This window comes from Arvicola amphibius, chromosome 14 (genome assembly GCF_903992535.2).
Source record: "Arvicola amphibius chromosome 14, mArvAmp1.2, whole genome shotgun sequence".
Taxonomy (NCBI): Eukaryota; Metazoa; Chordata; class Mammalia; order Rodentia; family Cricetidae; genus Arvicola; species Arvicola amphibius.
This window is the reverse complement of record NC_052060.1, coordinates 3,467,901-3,486,805: the sequence shown is the minus strand read 5'-3', so window position 1 is coordinate 3,486,805 and position 18,905 is coordinate 3,467,901. Positions and strand designations below refer to the sequence as shown.

At 46.2% G+C, this 18,905-nt stretch overlaps 1 protein-coding gene and 1 non-coding gene across 2 annotated transcripts; one reads left to right on the top strand and one right to left on the bottom strand.

Annotated features, from left to right (window-relative positions):
* Positions 1–406: 406 nt before the first annotated feature.
* Positions 407–11,323, bottom strand: Ilf2 (interleukin enhancer binding factor 2). The gene is made up of 13 exons (XM_038311620.2): positions 11,216–11,323; positions 10,469–10,528; positions 9,992–10,034; positions 7,484–7,588; positions 6,963–7,040; positions 6,553–6,655; positions 4,351–4,416; positions 3,116–3,232; positions 2,453–2,531; positions 1,949–2,036; positions 1,303–1,364; positions 1,023–1,228; positions 407–884 (listed from the first exon to the last, which is right to left on the bottom strand). The coding sequence occupies exons 1-13, from the start codon at positions 11,218–11,220 to the stop codon at positions 724–726; spliced, it is 1,173 nt and encodes a 390-aa protein (XP_038167548.1). The 5' UTR covers positions 11,221–11,323; the 3' UTR covers positions 407–723.
* A 206-nt stretch (positions 11,324–11,529) lies between these two features.
* On the top strand, positions 11,530–11,601 carry Trnam-cau. The gene has a single exon. It is a non-coding gene; the product is annotated as a tRNA-Met (tRNA).
* The last annotated feature ends 7,304 nt before the right edge of the window (positions 11,602–18,905 follow it).

Sequence of the window (18,905 nt, the reverse complement as noted above, 5' to 3'; positions counted from 1 at the left end):
TCTCCATCTGCTGCTGGCCAAGAGAAGGGAATGCTGGGATTCTGCCTGCTTTTTTATACTTTATTCTGTCCAGGCACCCAGCTCATAAAATGATTTCATCCACATCTAGGGTGATCTTGCTCAGTTAATCCTCCACAGAAAACTAGGCATGTCTCACCAATCTCCTAAGCCACACTGACATGAAAATTAGCCATCACAATGTTGGTGTACAAGAGTTCCACAATAGCCCAGAATGGTAGAGTCCCACATCACAAGACTTCAGTGTATTCCAGTTTAGTCTCAAACATTAATTTATATAGGCTGAAATTGCAATCTCAGTGTTTATAATAAAAGATTCAACTTTAATTCTAAATGAAGTGTATAGAAGGCAAAAATGACTGCTACATATTAAAAAATAAAACCAAAAGCCTGGCTAGGAAGTACTTTACTCATTTTTCGTAGAAAAAAAAATTCCTAGACACTTTACAACATTTCAACAGAATATACCAGTTGGGAGTGGTTAGGTTTAAATATTGGGAATGTGCTTCATTCAGATGGACGGATGGCATATACAGTCACAAATGGGAGACATCTGGCTGCTTAGCCGCTATCGAAACAGTAACTCCTTCTTTCCTTTAGTTTGTTTTCCTTCCATCTCCCTATGCCACAGAAATGCCACCATATAAAGCCCATGGCAGCTGGCTTAGCCCCATCTTCCCTTGGGCAGCAAGGAGTAAGGGGAGTTCACTCCTGAGTCTCCATACTTTCTTCTTCTTCCCCTTGAGGTGGCTCTTCTGTGTTCTCCTCTTCCTCTTCTCCCTCCTTCTTCTCAGGTGGTTTCTCATAAGCCTTTTCTGAAGGTGTCACAATGACTCCATCCCAGGTAGATATTTCAGAAGCAAGATCTAGAAGAGAAGGAAAAAACGTGTTTCATAAATATAGTCAGTAAACAAAATAAGCTATATCCAGAAATATTAGGGCACCTTAAGATACAGTGTCTCTATAGATCAGAACCCCTGGACCACACCACAGGGTGAACTCACAGCTGGCATCCCCCTCCTGGCCAAGGATCTTCCTAAAGCCTCCATGGGAGAGAATTCGAACCAGAGTCTGAGCTGTGTAGCACACCATGTCCTGCTGTTCTAGGGTCATGACTGTGTGTACTCTGAAGTTGCCACTCTCACAGGGGTCAGTGATGCCCACTGACCCTGGCAGGAACAGTCCTGCAGCCAGAATCTGCAAGCAACGCCTAGAACACAAAGACACTTACTTAGAAAGCACACAAAACAGCTTATACCCCAAACCTAAAGAAGCATGCTATACCTGTATGCCACATTTAGGGCCAAAGGCTGTCTGGTAGGGTTATTCATCACCGCGTAGTGCCCCTGGAAGAGAATAAGTCTGCTAGGTGTGCTACCAACCGGCAAATCTAAGTTCAAACAAACTAAAACCTCAAGTAAGGAGGAAACTAGCTGTAATGATGAGCTGACAGAGGAATGGGAGCACAGAGTACTTTCACCGCGCACTAAAACCGTCAGTGAAGCAGTAAACTTCTAGTCTTCCTAGACTAAACTTTGGTGGGTTATTTTTTTTAGGACAGGGTCTCCCTAAGACTATCCTCGAACTCCAAATGCTCCTGTCTCAGTCTGTCGAAGACTGACTACAATTTCTTTTTGGCCTCATTGGATTTCTGATGTTGGTAGGTCTAGGAGTAAATCAAGCTGGGTGTGGCAGCACATCCTTTTAATCCAAGTACTCTAGAGACAGAGCAGTTGGACCTGAGTTCAATGCCAGCCTGGTCTACAGAGTAAGTTTCACCACAACCAGGGCTACAGAGAAACCCTGTCTCAAAATTAACTAACTAAATATAGGGGAAGAGTGACTCCAATTGCACCATGACCTCTCACATACTAAACAAGCACTCTACACAGAGCTACATCCTCAGCCACTCTTTTTTTTTTTAACTTACAAGTAGGTCAAGGATCCAGGGTGTGAGAGGCTCGAAGCCAGGAAAACGAATCCTCAAGTCCTTTAGCAATCTGATGAGAACTTTAACTCTGAATGTAAGAGACCCATAGGTTAGAGGTAATAACATCATACTGGTAGTTCCACACTGAGGAACACTGACTATACTGTTTAGAGAACTACATGTACAGTGGCCACCAGCTGGATCAAGAGAGAAAGGCATTTGTTCCTAAGTCTGAAAAACCTGAAATGAAAGGAGAAAATTCCTTAAAGTTGTCCTGAGACTAGCTACCCAACTGACCTGTGTATGTGCACTCACACACATAATTAAAATATTAACATACCCTCCCCAACCTTGTTTATTTAGGTAAAAATCAAAACCCAGACATCACATCTGAAACAGTTCTGTCAGAGGAGGCGGGGCTATTGTTCATGGTGGCTAGATCACAGGCCAGAACCACTACACTCCAGGAAGCGTTATCTTCTACAAATAACCAGTGAGACTCACGTGGACTGAGAAGCATTTTCTTCAAACCAGCGGGCATGCCGGATGGCTGCTAAGGCGCTCTGCAACACCTTGATGTCCACTGGAGACAAGCATAACAGGCTAAGAAACTTTCCTATTAAATGTGCAATAGAGTCAATCCCAATGCCTGTCCAGGAGTACGGCAAGCCACTTGTCCAAACACTATGGTTGCCCCCCAGCTAAATCTGAAAACAGGCAACATACATATCTCTTCCAATAATCTACTTCCCGTCTAAGTATTTACACACGCTTTTACTTTTTTAAAAATTTTTCTTCAAGTTTTTTTCTTCTATAATCCTTTTTTTTAAAATATTTATTTATTTATTATGTATACAATATTCTGTCTGTGTGTATGTTTGCAGGCCAGAAGAGGGCACCAGACCTCATTACAGATGGTTGTGAGCCACCATGTGGTTGCTGGGAATTGAACGCAGGACCTTTGGAAGAGCAGGCAATGCTCTTAACCACTGAGCCATCTCTCCAGCCCCTATAATCCTTTTTAAGGCTTTGAAAATCTTACTAGGAAGCTGGTAAAGCTGTTTACAAATTATGGTGAAAGTAATCCCTCACAGTTAACGCAATACTAAAACTTCCAGAAAGCGCCAAAGCCTTGGCTCCCGTCACAAATGGGGACAGAAGACTCACAATGGAGTTCTGGGTCCAGTTTCCGGAGATTGGGCGGGACTGTTGTAATGAGAATTTTCACCGTAGCATCAGAAGAGCTGATTTCAAAGCCAGTTTCATTAGTCAGCATGGTCAAAACTAAAAGAACAAAATAATCAAAATATGTAACACATATTTGTTCTGTTTTGCTTTTATTATTAAATTATATTTAGAGCATGTGTGAGTGGGCCAAAGGACAACCTTTTAGGAATAAGTTCTTTCCTTCTACCATGTAGGCCCAGGAAACAAACTCAGGGCATCAGGCTTAGTGGCAAGCACCTTTACCCACTGTACCATCTTGTTAACCCATTTTCCTTTTGAGATAAGATCTCATTTTAGTTCAGGCTGCCTTCTAACTCATTGTGTAGCCAAAGATGACTGCCCTGCTGATCCCCCTTCCTCTGCCTCACTAAGCTAAGCATATGTAAGTGTGCCACCAAATCTGCCGGATATAATGCTGAGTACTGATCTCAGAACTTCACACATGCTAGACATGGACCCTGCCAGCTAGGCTCTATCTTCCCAGCCTTCATTTTGTTTTGGGAACAAGGTCTTACTATGTATATAGCTCAGGCTGGTCTTAAATTATCAAACCTCCTGCCCTAGCTTCTCAAATGTTGGGATTATAGGTATGCCGCCATACCTGGTTAACAGGTGGGTTTTCTGGCAGTGAGCTATTTAATTTTTGAGACAAGATGTATATGTAGCAAAGGCTGGTCTCAAACATCAATAAGAGCTTGGATACCAGTAAGTGGAAGGTGGCAGCAAGATCATCAGGAGTGCTAGACCAATCTGACATGATACCCATCTCAGAAGTAGGCGGGCAGAGGGACAGTGCGCTGAAGAGACGCGGTCTGGAGATGAAGCCCAGTGGCCAATAATCACCATGAATGAGAGGCACTGTGTTCAACCTCAACACCACACATGCAAATTTAAGCTTAGGGTTATTTCTGAATTACAGAGCTTTTAAACACATCACAATTCAGTGGTGCATACCCATCTATGATCCTAGCACCTGGAAGGCTGAGGGAGGAGGAAGGTAATTTAAGGCCAGCCTGAGCTACGGAGTAAATCTCTCTCATAACCCATCCTTCATAATAAAAGAAAATAAACTCTGACTGCCTGAGACTCCTGCTAGATGCTGCCCCACACAGCCCTGACTCTATGTAAGTGCAGCTGCTGCTGCCACTACACAGATATTCAGAGCAGACACAGACCTTCTGAGGGGTCCTGGGCTCTCAGGCTTTCCACAACCTTGTTCCCCAGGGCAGCAACAGCTTCCACTAGATGGGAAAAAAAGGACATAATTAATGTTACAGTACACATTTTATGTAGACTACTTCTATCAGTAAACAATGTGGCATTTCCACATTGTTTCTAGACTGAAGCTTATTCAACTAAATGAACACTCTTGCTAGGGGAATGAAAGTCTGGACACAGAATTTGGAAGTCTCAAGCAACAGGAATCCCCAGGCATACACTTCTTTTTACTTTTTCTTTTCTTTTCTTTCTTTTTTTTTTTTTTGCGGCAGGGTTTTCCTCTGTGGCCTTGGCTGTCCTGGAACTCACTCTGTAGACTCTGCTTCTCAAGTGCTGAGATTAAAGGCTTTCTAATGCCTTCTTTGCACAGCAGTGTTCCCAGGTCACTAGCACTCAGGACATGTGGGCTGGGTTATTCTCTGCAGTGAGGACAGGGTCTGTCTTAGCACTCCTGGCCCCTTTCCCTACTCGTGCCAGTAGCACCTCCTGGTTGAAATACTCAAAGATGTGTCTAGACACAACCCATGTCTCACAGGGAGCAAAACTGATTCCAGTTAATGGATGTGGACTTTAGTACTGGCCATAACTTCTAGACACACACCACAGTTAGTCCCATATCACTCCAATCGCAAAAAAAAAAAAAAACCAAAGAGCCCAGTGTGGTGGTAAACACCTTTAATCCCAGCACTCAGGAGGCAGAGGCAAGCAAACCTGAGTTGGAGGCCAGCCTGCTCTACATAGTGAATTCTAGGATAGCCAGAGCTACAGAGTGAGACCCTGTCTAAAACAAATAATAAAAATAAATAATAAATTTACTATTTCCCTTCCACTCACAAATGGATGGACAGACAGATGGATGGTTTGGACTTTAAATTATTACCAGCCCTACATCTAACCTCAATGTTTACGAAGGTGGGCTGGAGGGCTGGCTCAGGGGTTAAGAGTACTTGTTCCTCTTGCAGAGGACCTGGGTTCAATTTCCAACACCTATTTGGTGGTTCACAACAATCTATAGCTCCAGTTCCAGGGGATCCAAAGCCCTCTTCTGACCTCTGTGAGCACCAGGCATGTACTTGGTATTCATGCATTCATACAAGCATAACACCAATAGAAATAAAATATAAAAATCTTTTTTTTTTTTTTTTTTTTTTTTTTGGTTTTTCGAGACAGGGTTTCCCTGTAGTTTCTAGAGCCTGTTCTGGAACTAGCTCTTGTAGACCAGGCTGGCCTCGAACTCAGAGATCCGCCTGCCTCTGCCTCCCGAGTGCTGGGATTAAAGGCATGCGCTAACACCGCCTGGCTTTGTTTTTGTTTTTCAAGACAGGGTTTCTCTATAGCTTTGGAGCCTGACCTGGAACTAGCTCCTGTAGACCAGGCTGGCTGGCTTCGAACTCACAGAGATCCGCCTGTCTCTGCCTCCCAAGTGCTGGTATTAAAGGCGTGCGCCAACACTGCCTGGCTAAAAATCTTAAAAAAGAGGTTGGGTTCAGACTCCTGCTAGATGCTGCCCCACAAAGCCCTGACTCTTTATGTAAGTGCAGCTGCTGTTGCCACTACATAGATATTCGGAGCAGATGCAAACCTTCTGAGGGGTCCTGGGCTCTCAGACTCGCCATGACAAGCTAACATGCCCAAAGCAGACGCAGACCTTCTGAGGGGTCCTGGGCTCTCAGACATTGTAGAAGGAGCTGTGGGCAGGCCTGCTTTTCATCCCGCCCGGCTCCAGGCCGCCCGGCTAGCTTATGCCTCGAAATAACAACACACAAACTGTATTGATTTAAACACTGCCTGGCCCATTAGTTTCAGCCTCTTATTAGCTAATTCTCACATCTTGCTTTAACCCATTTCTAATAATCTGTGTAGCACCACAAGTGGTGTCTTACTGGGAAAGATTCAGCATGTCTGACCTGGCAGCTGGCTCCATCGCATCTGACCCAGAGAGGAAAGGCATGGCGACTGCCCGAAGCGCCTGCCTCACTCCCAGAGTCCTGTTCTGTCTACTCCACCCACCTAAGGGCTGGCTATCAAATGGGCCAAGGCAGTTTCTTTATTAACCAATGAAATCAACACAAACAGAAGACTCTCCCACATCAAGACATCCCATGACAAGCTAACATGCCCAACACCATGTCCCATTCCCAACAGAGAAAAACACTTACATGTTGGCAGGATCTTTAGTATTACCACCAAGTCAGCCACATTGTGTCCTGTAGTCATTGTCCCCTTTTTATAGGATCCGACCTGTCGGACTTCTTCAATTTGCTGTTGAAAAAGGGATTTCCGGGAAATGGAGAAAAACGATGGTGGTAAGTCCCCACAGGCCTATTTTAGCAGCCTTACTACCAGATCTGGAAGCCCCTGTGACCAAATCACACCCCAGACAGCCACACAGGACTAGACCAGGGACACAATCTTGTCCTTAGATCACAAGTTCCAGAATGCCCCAGTACTTTTCCACTTTGGGCTTTGAACTGGATAGCAGACAACTGGAAGATTAACAGGCAAGGGCCAAGGGAATTTCCATCCCACCAAGGGCGCCCTTTCTCAGGGCTAATGCAGTAAAGCTCACCACTTCAAATGTCCCTGGAGCCACGATCAAGTTGTCAATCACATTGTTTATTTTTGTCACCAAAGAAAGGATAGAAGCCTGAAAATGTCACAAAGCAAAAATACCCTTAGGCCAAAAACTACACAAAATAACATATCTAATCTGTTTGTATCATCACCAAACTCTCCACCTACAGTAAGAAGGGGGATGAATTTGGGCTCTGACAACCCAGACCCTCAAGTGTGCTCGGTAAGTGGTCTACCAGTGGCCTACAATCCTAGGCAAGACAACACTCTTATTAACCAGATGGATTATTAACTCTTCAATTTATTTTTTAACTTTATTTCATAGACACAGTGGTGTTCTGCCTGCATGCATGTCTGTGTGAGGGTGTCAGATCCCCTGGAACTGGAGCTACAGGCAGCTGTGCGCTATCATGTGGGTGCTCTAGAAGAACAGTCAGTGCTCTTAACCTCTGAGTCATCTCTCCAGCCCAACTCTAACTCTTTAGGCCCTTAGCACAGACTCAGGAAAGAACATACCTGCTCCGCAGAATTGGGGGCAAGGTCCTGATTCCTCTTCAGCAAAGCTTCGCTGAAGGATGTTTCATCGGGTGCAGGCTTGACGCGAGGAAAAGCCATTTCACACTAAACCAGAAATTAAACTGTTATTTACCAAAAATAACATACAGAAGAATATACTGTTGAGTAACAGAAATAAAATTGTTATGCACTTGTAATCCCAGTACTTCCAAGATAGAGGCAGGAGAATCAACAGTTCAGCACCAGCCTGGACTACAGTGAAACCCGGTCTCAAAAATATATAAACAGGATCCACGGAAATGGCTTGACAATAAAGGCCCTGAATTATCAACTTCTGGGACCCGCACAATAGAACCAAATCCTGCAAGTCGTCCTCTGATCTTCACACATTTGCTATGGTATATGTATGATAATAAATGTAATAAAAATACCACTATTATTTATTACTTGGTTTTTTAAGATGGGGCTTTCCTATGTAGTCCTTGCTTCCCTAGAACTCTCTGTAGACTAGGCTGGTCTTGAACTCAGAAATCCGACTGCCATCTGCCTCCCAACTGCTGGAATTAAAAGTGTGCATCACCACTCCTTAGTTATAAAAACATTTTTTTTTATTAATTTATTTATTAGTATACAGCGTTCTGTCTGTCTGTATGCTTGCTGGCCAGAAGAGGGCACCAGATCTCATTACAGATGGCTGTGAGCCACCATGTGGTTGCTGGGAATTGAACTCAGGACCTCTGGAAGAGCAGTCAGTGCTCTTAACCTCTGAGCCATCTCTCCAGCCCCCTTATAAAAACATTTTAAAAATTAAAAGTAGGAGGGCTAGAGAGATGATGACTCAGGGGTTAAGAGCACCAGGTCTTCCAGAGATCCCAGGTTCAATCCCCAACAACCACATGGCAGCTAACAACTGTCTATAACTCCAGTTCCAGAGGATCTGACACCCTCATAGACATATGCAGGCAAAACACTAATGCACAAAAAATAAAAAGAAATCATTTTAATAATAATTATAATAGAGGCTAGAAGTCAAGTGTGGTGGTGCATGCCTTTAGTCCCAGCACTAGACAGGCAGATGATCTGAGTTCAACGTCACTCTACAGAGTTCCAGGATGCTACACACACAGAGAAACCCTGTCCCGAAACAAGGAAAGAAAAGGGGGAAAGGGGGCTGGAGAGATGGCTCAGCAATTATTCTTACAGAGGGCCCAGGTTCAATTCACAATACCCACATGGGCTCACAACCACCTGTAACTTCAGTTCCAAGGAATCTCACTCCCTCTTCAGCCTCCACTAGGACCAGTACTAGGCATGTGTATGGTGCACATACATACAGACACTCACATACAAATCTTTATAGTAACCCCACCCCTCACTCCCACACAGGAAAGTCTGTATTTGATCCTGTTTTTCCATCTACTCTGTTATTTCAAAGCCGTTACACCCAACTTGGAACACTTGCTTTTAACTCCTCCAAGTTCAAGTCCAAATATAAATAGGAAGAACCTAATTCAAGTTCTCATTACCTTACTGTTCTGTTAATTCTTTGCGATAGAGAGCCTATTATATCATAGGCTGGCCTGAACTTGCTGGGTAGCTGATGCTGACATATCCTCCTGTGTGCTTGGATTACAGGTGTGCACCACCTACCTGATACATAAAATGCCCTGGGCTCTGTGCATCCTAGCAGAAGGCCCAGGTTGGTTCCTAGCACGCACACGGTAGCTCACAACCCCTGAAAAACCTCTTCTAGCCTCTAAGTGGACCAGGTATGCATGAGGGTAAACATACACATACATGAAATAAATAATTCACTGTGAAGTCAGGGTATGGTGGCAGTGGCACATACCTATAATCCTAACACTGTGTTGGGGGTGAGGGGGGAGAGGCAGGTGGATCTCTGAGTTCCAGGACAGTCAAGGATACACAGATAGACCCAGTGGGGGGGTGGGAGTAGGGGGGGACCCACCACGTGTGGTAGCACACTTTTAGCACTTAGGAGGCAGAGACAGGCAGAGTTTTGTAAATTCTAGGCCAGCCAAATTATATATACAGGTCTTGTCTCAAAATTAAATCCTAAAAATTATTTATTTATATTATAATCAAATAGTAAAGGAATTATCTTCCCTGCTCTGTTTATACTGTTTCCTGTTTTGTTCTTGTTCACTATTAGTAGCCCAGGCTGGCTTTGGGCCTTGAACAGGGTCCTTCTGCCTCAGGCTTCCATTCCTGGGATTACAAAAGGACCACAGTCACTTTAAAGACTGGCTAGCCAGTTGGTTTGTTTTTTGTTTGGTTGTTTTGGGGTTTTTTTGTTTGTTTGTTTGTTTTTTGCTCCAAGCCGGCCAGGCATACAGAGAAAGACCCTCTCTCAAATAAAACACCACATCCATTCATAAATCTACTCCGAACAATATCCAACTTCATTAACAAGGAGATTCAAGGCTCCATTTCTTCATCTGAAAGTGAGCAGTGGCCAGGAAAAGTCCTCGGAAACCAAATACTCACCAAATAGAAATCAAAAGGGATATGGGGCACAAAAGGCCTGAACCTGAAACACAAAAACAATCCAGAATTACTCAAACAGAAAGCAGGTGAGAGGGACAGCTTTGTCTTTTACGGATTCGGGAGTTTCTGAGCTGCATTAAATTCACTTAGCAGGACATCAAGAGAGAAATGCTTCATGGGACCTCCACAAAATCAAGTAGAGCAGGGCGGTGGTGGGCCTGTCTCTAACCCCAGCACTCAGGGAGACAGAGGCAGGCGGCTTTCTGTGAGTTTGAGGCCAGCCTGGTCTACAGAGTGAGTTGCAGACAGCCAGAGTTACACAGAGAAAACCTGTCTCGAAAAAAATCAAAACAAAACAAAAAAAAATAAAAATAAAAACAAAAACAAAAAACCAAAATCAGGTATAACAGCCCACTCCAAACCTCCATCTAAATGACTGGAACAAACCTGGCCAAAGACGCAAAGAGCCACACTTACCCTCCTCCAGGCCCTCCTCTGGAACCAAAGCGCCCTCCACGACCACGTCCTCTGTCGCCCCTAAAAATACATACATTTTCCATGACCTCGCTGGAAACGTCTCCATCATACCAGCCAAGCTGTTTCCATCTAATTTACCTTACCGTTCCCAACTACAGAAGTCACTTTTCCCCCATTACAACGGTGCCCAGCCCCACCCCCGTGACGTCCTAATTCTGAATTTGTTTTTGTTTTTGAGAGGGGTCTCAAGTATTCCTGACTACCCTAGAACTCCGGACCGTGAAGCCTTACGTCCCCAGCGCTGTGACTGCGGCGTGCGACACCACACCCGACTTCTAATTCTGGGTTTTATCAGAGCTCATATCAGGAAAACACAAGGTTCAGACGCTGACACACAAGACCCTACTAAGCAGCCCCGAACGGGAGGCACACCAAGCCTAACAGAGTAAAGTGACTTCTCTTTTATCAGCGCAGCCTAACAGCTGCCAGGCATGTCCTACTGGTCAAACACTAGGCACCAGGAAAACGCGCAGCGCCCCTGCCTTCTCGCTGCAGCCGAGGATGCCCGCTCTGGTCCTCTAGTCCCTCCAGGCCGGCTCCCCGCCTCCACCAGCCTCCTCCAACTCCATTCTCGCCGGCCAGGCTTCCCGTCAGCCGCCCAGTCACAGGCCCTTGGTCCTCCGCATCCGCTGCAGCCCGCCCTGCCGAGGTCTCGGGAGGAACTTTCAAGCACCTCTGTCCGCTTACCTCATGGCCCGCTTAATCCCGAACAATGGAGACCACTCAACAGCCCTTTCCCTTAAAGAATCAGGTCCGCAGAGAAGCGTCGGCCGGTGCGTCCCAACAAACGCAGGCGCGATAGGCTCCCGCCTCGCTCCCTCCCTCGTGATAATTGGTTAATTCAACAACCAATGAAAAATGCCCTATAAGGAGCCAACCAATAAGAAGACAAAACGGGGATTAAATGCGATTTTCCTCACTGACGATAGGGGGCGTGCGGAATTCAGGCTGTGCACTGAGAAACTTCATCTATGGTAATAACGAACAGCTAGGAAGTAGGTAGCAGAGTGGCGCAGCGGAAGCGTGCTGGGCCCATAACCCAGAGGTCGATGGATCGAAACCATCCTCTGCTATCGGAGACTTTGTTTTGTGTCATGGACTCCCGCCTTCGTTTTCGTGATAAACTTGCTTTTCTACAATAGGAAACATAATTGCATTTTCTTCTCCAACTGTTTTTGGTCTTGCTTGGTCACCCCGGCTTACACAGTACTCGTTAATATAACCCAAGCTGTCCGCAATCTTCACGTCTCAGTCTCCCAAGTGCCGGTATTTCGATCGTGTGCCACCTCACCTGAAAATACAACTTTTACCCTATGAAAACACAAGGAAGAACTTATTTTCATTTACCACAATTTCCTTCGATATTATTGTTATATAATTCCTTTTATTGAAATTATTTTCATACATTTTGATCATGTATCTCCCCTCCATCAGTTCCATCCAGATCCTCCCAAGCTTCCCTTTATTATGTGATTTCTGACAGGTGCTCACGTATTGTTTTTTTTTTTTTTTTTTTTTTGGCATGTATTCCTTCCAAGTAGCCTAATCCCACCCTGAATAAAATAAAGAATATTTTATCAGGTCCGCAAAGCGGCTCAGCAGGTAGAACCTGAATTCGACTTCTGAGACCCACATGGTAGGAGAGCGACGACTTCTACATTTTGTCCTCCAACCTCGCTACGTGTGCTGTGGGTGTGATGACACCCATAAAGACAACATAAATACATTTACAGAAAGTTTTTTCAAAAGGATTATTTTGGCCGAGCACGGTGAAACGCCTTTATCTCCGGCGACGGCAGCGGATTAGGCTTGCCTTTAGATTTTTTTTTTTTTTTTTTTTTTAAATTAGGGCTAAAGAGCTGGCTCAGAGATGGCTCAGCAGTTAAAAGCATGCACTGCTCTTACATGTTCTACAGAATGAGTTCCAGAACGGCCAGGGCTACACAGAGAACCCGTGCCTTGAAAATAATAACGATGATGATGATGGTGTTTATTTAGGGGCTAGAGAGATAGCTCAGCAATCAAAAGCACTTATTACTCTTGCAGAGGAGGAAAGGGGGTGTCAAATCCCATCACCCACACAGTGTCTGTACTCTGGCTCCAAAGGTCCAAAGTGGTCTTCTGACCGCCACAGGCATTGGACATGCACGTGGTACACAGACATACATGTAAGAAAACCACTCATATACATAAGTCTAAAAACTATGTTTAAGCTGTTGCAAAAAAAAGTTTATTCATTTGTGTGTGTGCATGATTTGAGGTGGGGGCTGGGGAGAACTGCCACAGCCATGTCCCACTGGGTCTTCTGCTTTTAATTTCCTCCACATCGTCTCTCTACATACACCTGGGCCTGGAACTTGCTGTGTAGACCAAATTAGCCCAATAGTCATAACTCCTCCAGCTGCAGCCCGACAGATGCTGAGGTTACAACCCAGCTTGTGTGATTATACCCAGCTTTTCTATTATTTTTTCATTTTTAAATTATTATATTTATTTTCTATACTTTGTGTGTGTGTGTGTACGCGCGCGCGCGTGCATATGCCATGGCGTGCTAACGGAGCTAGAGGACCACTTGCAGGAGCCGGTTCTCTGCTTCCACCCTATAGGTCCTGGAGACAACTCAAGTCCTCAAACTCTGCAGTTTATGTCTCTAAGACCCAGCTTTTGGGATGGAGGGGCGGGTGGAGGCGGGTTGGGGGCGGGGCTTCTGGCTTCCTTCACTTGTTCTACGGAGATTCTGAGTTTGGCATTTTATTTTGTCTTTGTTTTGTTTTGTTTAATTAATTTATTTTTTAAGTGCATTGGTATTTTGCCTGCCAGTATGAGCCGTCTCTCCTGCTCAGTTTTTTGGAGGGTGTCGTTGTTTGTTTGGGGGGTGATTGTTTTTGTTTTTCAAGATAAGAGTTTTTCTATGTAGCCTTGGTTGTCCTGGAAGTCACTCTGTGGATCAGACTGGCCTTGAACTCACAGAGATCAACCTGCCTCTGCCTCCTAAGTGCTGTGGGATTAAAGGCATTAGCCATACCGCCCCCACCAACCGGCCTTGCTTTTGTTTTCTGACCCAGTGTCTCCTAAGTAGCTCTAGTTGGCCGGGAGCTCAGAGATCCACCTCCTCTGCCTCCTCAGTGCTGGGAGTTAAGCATGTACTACCATTCCTAGCATTCGTTATTCTTCTTGTTTCACCAGACATCTATAAAATAAAACAATAATGCTCAGTGCATTGTTTACCTAATTTTTAGCTTATGTGGGGAAGTGACCAAGACCTGGTGTCTCTTCCTGTTCACTTTGCCTCCTAACCTGTAACACCCAATTTTGTGTTACCCCCTCGGTACAGTTCGCGCGCCACTGTATCGTATGTGAGTCAGGCAAGGGCCTGGAGATTGAAAGAACACACAAGAGACCTGGGTCACTGGAAAGGAGATCAGCCGAATGCCGTTTATATAATCTTGGGGAAATCCTTATATACCTCGCTGCTGCACAAAGATTTCCGCCCAGGCAGGTGGGAAATTACCACACCAAAGATGGAGTCAGCAATGCCCTACATCTAATCACCAGGTAGGGCAGAGGGAGCACCGGAACAAACAGGATGTTTTAGTTAGCTGACCAGAAACTGTCCTCAAGATGAACCCCAAGAACAAGGGTAGACCCAGGCCCTACACTAACCTGGGCACTTTGCAGGAATGCATCTCTGTCCACACTGGCCAGCCTGATGGCCACATGCCAAGTGACAAGACCATGGAGGAAGGAGGTGACTTCAGCATCTCCTTCAGTGAGACAGGTGCTGACAAGCGTGCTAGCAGCAGCCACTGAAGTCTGTAGTGGTGCATCTCCAGCTTTCCCATCTTGAGCAGTTGGTCACAGGCAAGTGAGATGCTGCCAGCAACTATGCCCAGAACAACCCGTGGACCATGGGACTGGTGACCTTGTCTTGGATGGAATTTACAAGCTAGCTAGCAGGTGCCCAAGCCTTATTTTTCCATACCTTTGTAGGAAACTGGCTCTAGGTCTTATTGCTGCTGATGAAGTGTCACCTACCCAGCCAGAGTCCTCACTTAGCCCACCCCGGGTTTCCACAGCCTTCTTTAACCCGACAACTCCACCTTCACTACACTACCCTGGAGAACCCTCAATGTGTCTTCATGATAGACAGTGAGGTCATCTATAACATCTATCATGAAAACCTCAATGTTGCCAGGTGGTGGTGGCACATGCCTTCAATTCCAGAGGAGGCAGAGGCAGGCGGATTTCTGTGAGCTCAAGGCCAGCCTGGTTTATAGAGTGAATTCCAGGCCAGTCAGGACTACACACAAACCATGTCTCAAAAAGAAAGGAAGAGAGAGAGAAAGAGAGAGAGAGAGAGAGAGAGAGAGAGCGCTCTCAGTATTGAGTACTCAACCTACATTAACCTTACAACCTTCTTAACCAGATGGTATCTTCCCTCTGCTTTGAGGGCTTTCCACCCCACTTCTGCAGCTGCACACGCCCCGCCCCCAATCCCCCATTCCTCCCCATCCCAGGTCTTCTCTGCCCTCCCACCTCTGCAGCTGCACACGCCCCGCCCCCAATCCCCCTTTCCTCCCCATCCCAGGTCTTCTCTGCCCTCCCACTTCTGCAGCTGCACACGCCCCGCCCCCAATCCCCCATTCCTCCCCATCCCAGGTCTTCTCTGCCCTCCCACTTCTGCAGCTGCACACGTCCCGCCCCCAATCCCCCTTTCCTCCCCATCCCAGGTCTTCTCTGCCCTCCCACTTCTGCAGCTGCACACGTCCCGCCCCCAATCCCCCTTTCCTCCCCATCCCAGGTCTTCTCTGCCCTCCCACTTCTGCAGCTGCACACGTCCCGCCCCCAATCCCCCATTCCTCCCCATCCCAGGTCTTCTCTGCCCTCCCACTTCTGCAGCTGCACACGTCCCGCCCCCAATCCCCCATTCCTCCCCATCCCAGGTCTTCTCTGCCCTCCCACTTCTGCAGCTGCACACACCCCCATTTTCTCGGCCCCAAAAGCTTATGAGGAGCAGGTTTCTTTAGTCACCAGTGCTTACCCTGAGCTAGCCAACCAGATGGTAGAAAATGTGACCTCACTACCATGGTGATGTGACTCCTAAGGAGGTCAATGCTGCTGATGCCACCATTAAAGCCACAAACAGCGTGGAGTTTGTGTTCCCATACTCTGATGGCCTCAAGGCTGGCATACACCTCTCCCAGTGTTACCTGATCGAGACCTGGAACAGCTACAGGGAGCTGTGTGCATGCTGAGGCCTGGGGTTGCCGAGACTACAGGCTTGACCTGCTATGTGCAAGAGGTACCTTTGCTCACTGGCATGTGGATGAGGGGAGGGAGGAAGGAGGGTCTTTGGAGGAGCGTGAGGACACTGCAGCCCTACAGAAATATTACAGGGAGGTGGGTGTGCTGCTGCTGGGGGGGAAGGGAGGAAGAAGGAAGGGAATACTAATTATCCATTCCTAGCACGGCAGCTGCAGACCTCCTTCCCGGAACTTTACTTCAACCCTAGCTGACAGCTATTAAAAGCTTCCTCATTAGATTATCTTCGCTTATCTTAAAAAAAAAAAATAATTCATCCGCGGGTCTGGAGAGATGGCTCAGTTGGTTAAACACCACTGCTTGATCTTCCAGAGGTCCTGAGTTCTATTCCTAGCAACCACGTGGTGGCTCACAACCATCTGTAGTGGGATCGGATGCCCTCTTCTGGCATAAAGTTGTACGTGCACATAGAGCACTCAAATAATAAATACATTAATTAAAAATTCATCTGGGCTGGAGAGAGGGCTCAGTGGTTAAGAGCACTGCTTGCTCTTCCAAAGGTCCTGAGTTCATTTCCCAGCAACCACATGGTGGCTCACAACCATCTGTAATGAGGTCTGGTGACCTCTTCTGGCCTTCAGGCATACATAGAGACAGAATATTGTACACATAACAAATAAATAAATAAATAATATTAAAAAATTCATCTGCTGGGTGGTGGTGGCGCACGCCTTTAATCCCAGCAATCGGGAGGCAGAGGCAGGTGGGTCTCTGTGAGTTCAAGGCCAGCCTGGTCTACAGAGTGAGTTCCAGAACAGCCAAGGCTATAGGGAATAACCCTGTCTCGAAAAACAACAAAAAATCCATCCAACATTTTGTTTTTGTTTTTGTTTTTCAAGACAGGGTTTCTCTGCAGCTTTAGAGCCTGTCCTGGAACTAGCTCTTGTAGACCAGGCTGGTCTCAAACTCAGAGATCCGCCTGCCTCTGCCTCCCAAGTGCTGGGATCAAAGGCGTGCACCACCACCGCCCGGCTTCATCCAACATTTTTAGTGTTTACAGCTCCAGCTTTAGTTCACCATACTGACAGGACTTCAATAACCTAACACGGTTTCCAGCCCAGCCGTTTCCTCTGCGCTGCAGCTTCACCAGAAACATAAGGGAACTTCTACTTGGGTACCTACAGGCACCTGATTCAACAACCTAGCCACCATCCACCTAAACCCCTAGAGTTAGCTTCTCAACTAAAGAGGTCAACATCCCTTAGATCCCTATCTTCCAGAGTCCAGTTGATCCTACTGATAAGCCAGCTTCCATCTCCTATGCACCCCTACATGTGGGCTCTACTTATCACTGCATAGCAAACACCTTACACCTGTCCCACAAAAGCCTTCCTGATCTCATTTCCTTTGCCCCATTTCCTGCTCAGTCGTTCCCACTTCCCAGATCAGAAGTAGAAAATCAACTGCTATGACAGCAAGGTAACTATTGAGTGAAATAAGGTCAGTAAAAGCTGTGCCCACTGACTGTGCATGAAGGGATGCAGAGCCTATGCTGCTAGCTTTTTCAATATTTCAGGGAAAGCAGGGGGCTAGAGAAATGGCTCCGTGGTTAAGAAAGAATGCTGCTGTTTCAGAGGACCCAGGGCCACGAAACAGCACCTGTGTGGGGAGGTTCACAACTGCTTGTAACTCTAGACTTAAGGCCTCTAAGGGCACCTACACATACACACACACACACACACACACACACACACACGCACGCACACAGGACATACCTCTGGTACTGGCTGGCTGCAATTTGGGTTCCAGGTGCTGCCTGGAACTCCAGCTCCAGGGGATCCCATGACTTCTGGCTCACCGGGGCACCTGAACTTCACCCCCATGGATATACCCACCCAGACTTAAAACTTAAGGAACACTTTGCTGGAGAGATGGCTCAGCGGTAAAGAGCATTGCCTGCTCTTCCAAAGGTCCTGAGTTCAATTCCCGGCAACCACATGATGGCTCGTAACCATCTGTAATGAGGTCTGGTGCCTTCTTCTGGTCTTCAGACAGAATATTGTATACATAAATGTAATAAGTAAATGAGTAAATATTTTTTTTTTTTTGGGTTTTCGAGACAGGGTTTCTCTGTGGCTTTGGAGCCTGTCCTGATACTAGCTCTTGTAGACCAGGCTGGTCTCGAACTCACAGAGATCCGCCTGCCTCTGCCTCCCGAGTGCTGGGATTAAAGGCGTGCGCCACCACCGCCCAGCATGAGTAAATATTTTTAAAAAAACCTAAGAAAATCTATTTTAAAAAAACACAAATAGTCATGAACCATCAACTATTTCGATTTTAGAGACAGGGTTTCTCTCCGTAACTCTGGCTATCCTGGAACTCTGGGTCAGGGTGGCCTTGAACTACGAGATCTGCCTGCCTCTGCCTCCGAAGTTGTGATTAAAGGAATGACACCCCCCACACACATGCACACTGGCCATCTGATGTTTTTTAAGCACAGACAAATAAATAATGGAGATACTGAAAGCTTGCCTCCTTAAAACAAGATTCTCCTGACATTTCCTGTCTGGAAAACAGACTTCAACATTTTGCTCTCTCCACACAAAACCCTTTCTTTCCAGGTCAGAGTTATTGGATCCCCTGGAGCTGAATTACAGTTATTTGTGAGTCACTTACTTTGGTAGCTGGTCCTCGGAAAGGGAAGTACACGGTCTTAACCACTTAGCCATATCTCCAACCCCAAATACCCTTTATCATCCTTTTATCCTTACTGAGTTTTTTCTCTTTGGAGGTTTTCCTGGCTCCAGCCCAGGTAGAATTAATAGCCCTCATCTTGGTCTCTGAGCACATCCCTGTCTTCTTCGCAGTGCTTAAAGTATATTGTATTGTGGTTATTTGTCGTCAGAAGCATATATATACATTTTATCGTCATGCCGTCAGCATTTGACTGGCCCTTGACACAGAGGGTTCTCAGGAAATGCTTGCTGACCTTAGATCCTGCTTAGGCTTGAAGGCTGGCAAAGTTGATGGCACAATACGGTTAATGAATCCGGATGGCCATTAGAGGGCAGACTAATCCCACGGCGCTTCGGCGCAACGGCCCAGCAGTTTAGTG

Excerpts from the sequence above, each read along its gene's own strand:
- Ilf2 (XM_038311620.2), bottom strand. Across the intron at positions 10,035-10,468 it reads AGAGGAGGGCCTGGAGGAGG|GTTCAGGCCTTTTGTGCCCC; the intron begins GTAAGTGTGGCT and ends TTTGTGTTTCAG. Across the intron at positions 1,229-1,302 it reads GCCCTAAATGTGGCATACAG|GCGTTGCTTGCAGATTCTGG; the intron begins GTATAGCATGCT and ends TTTGTGTTCTAG.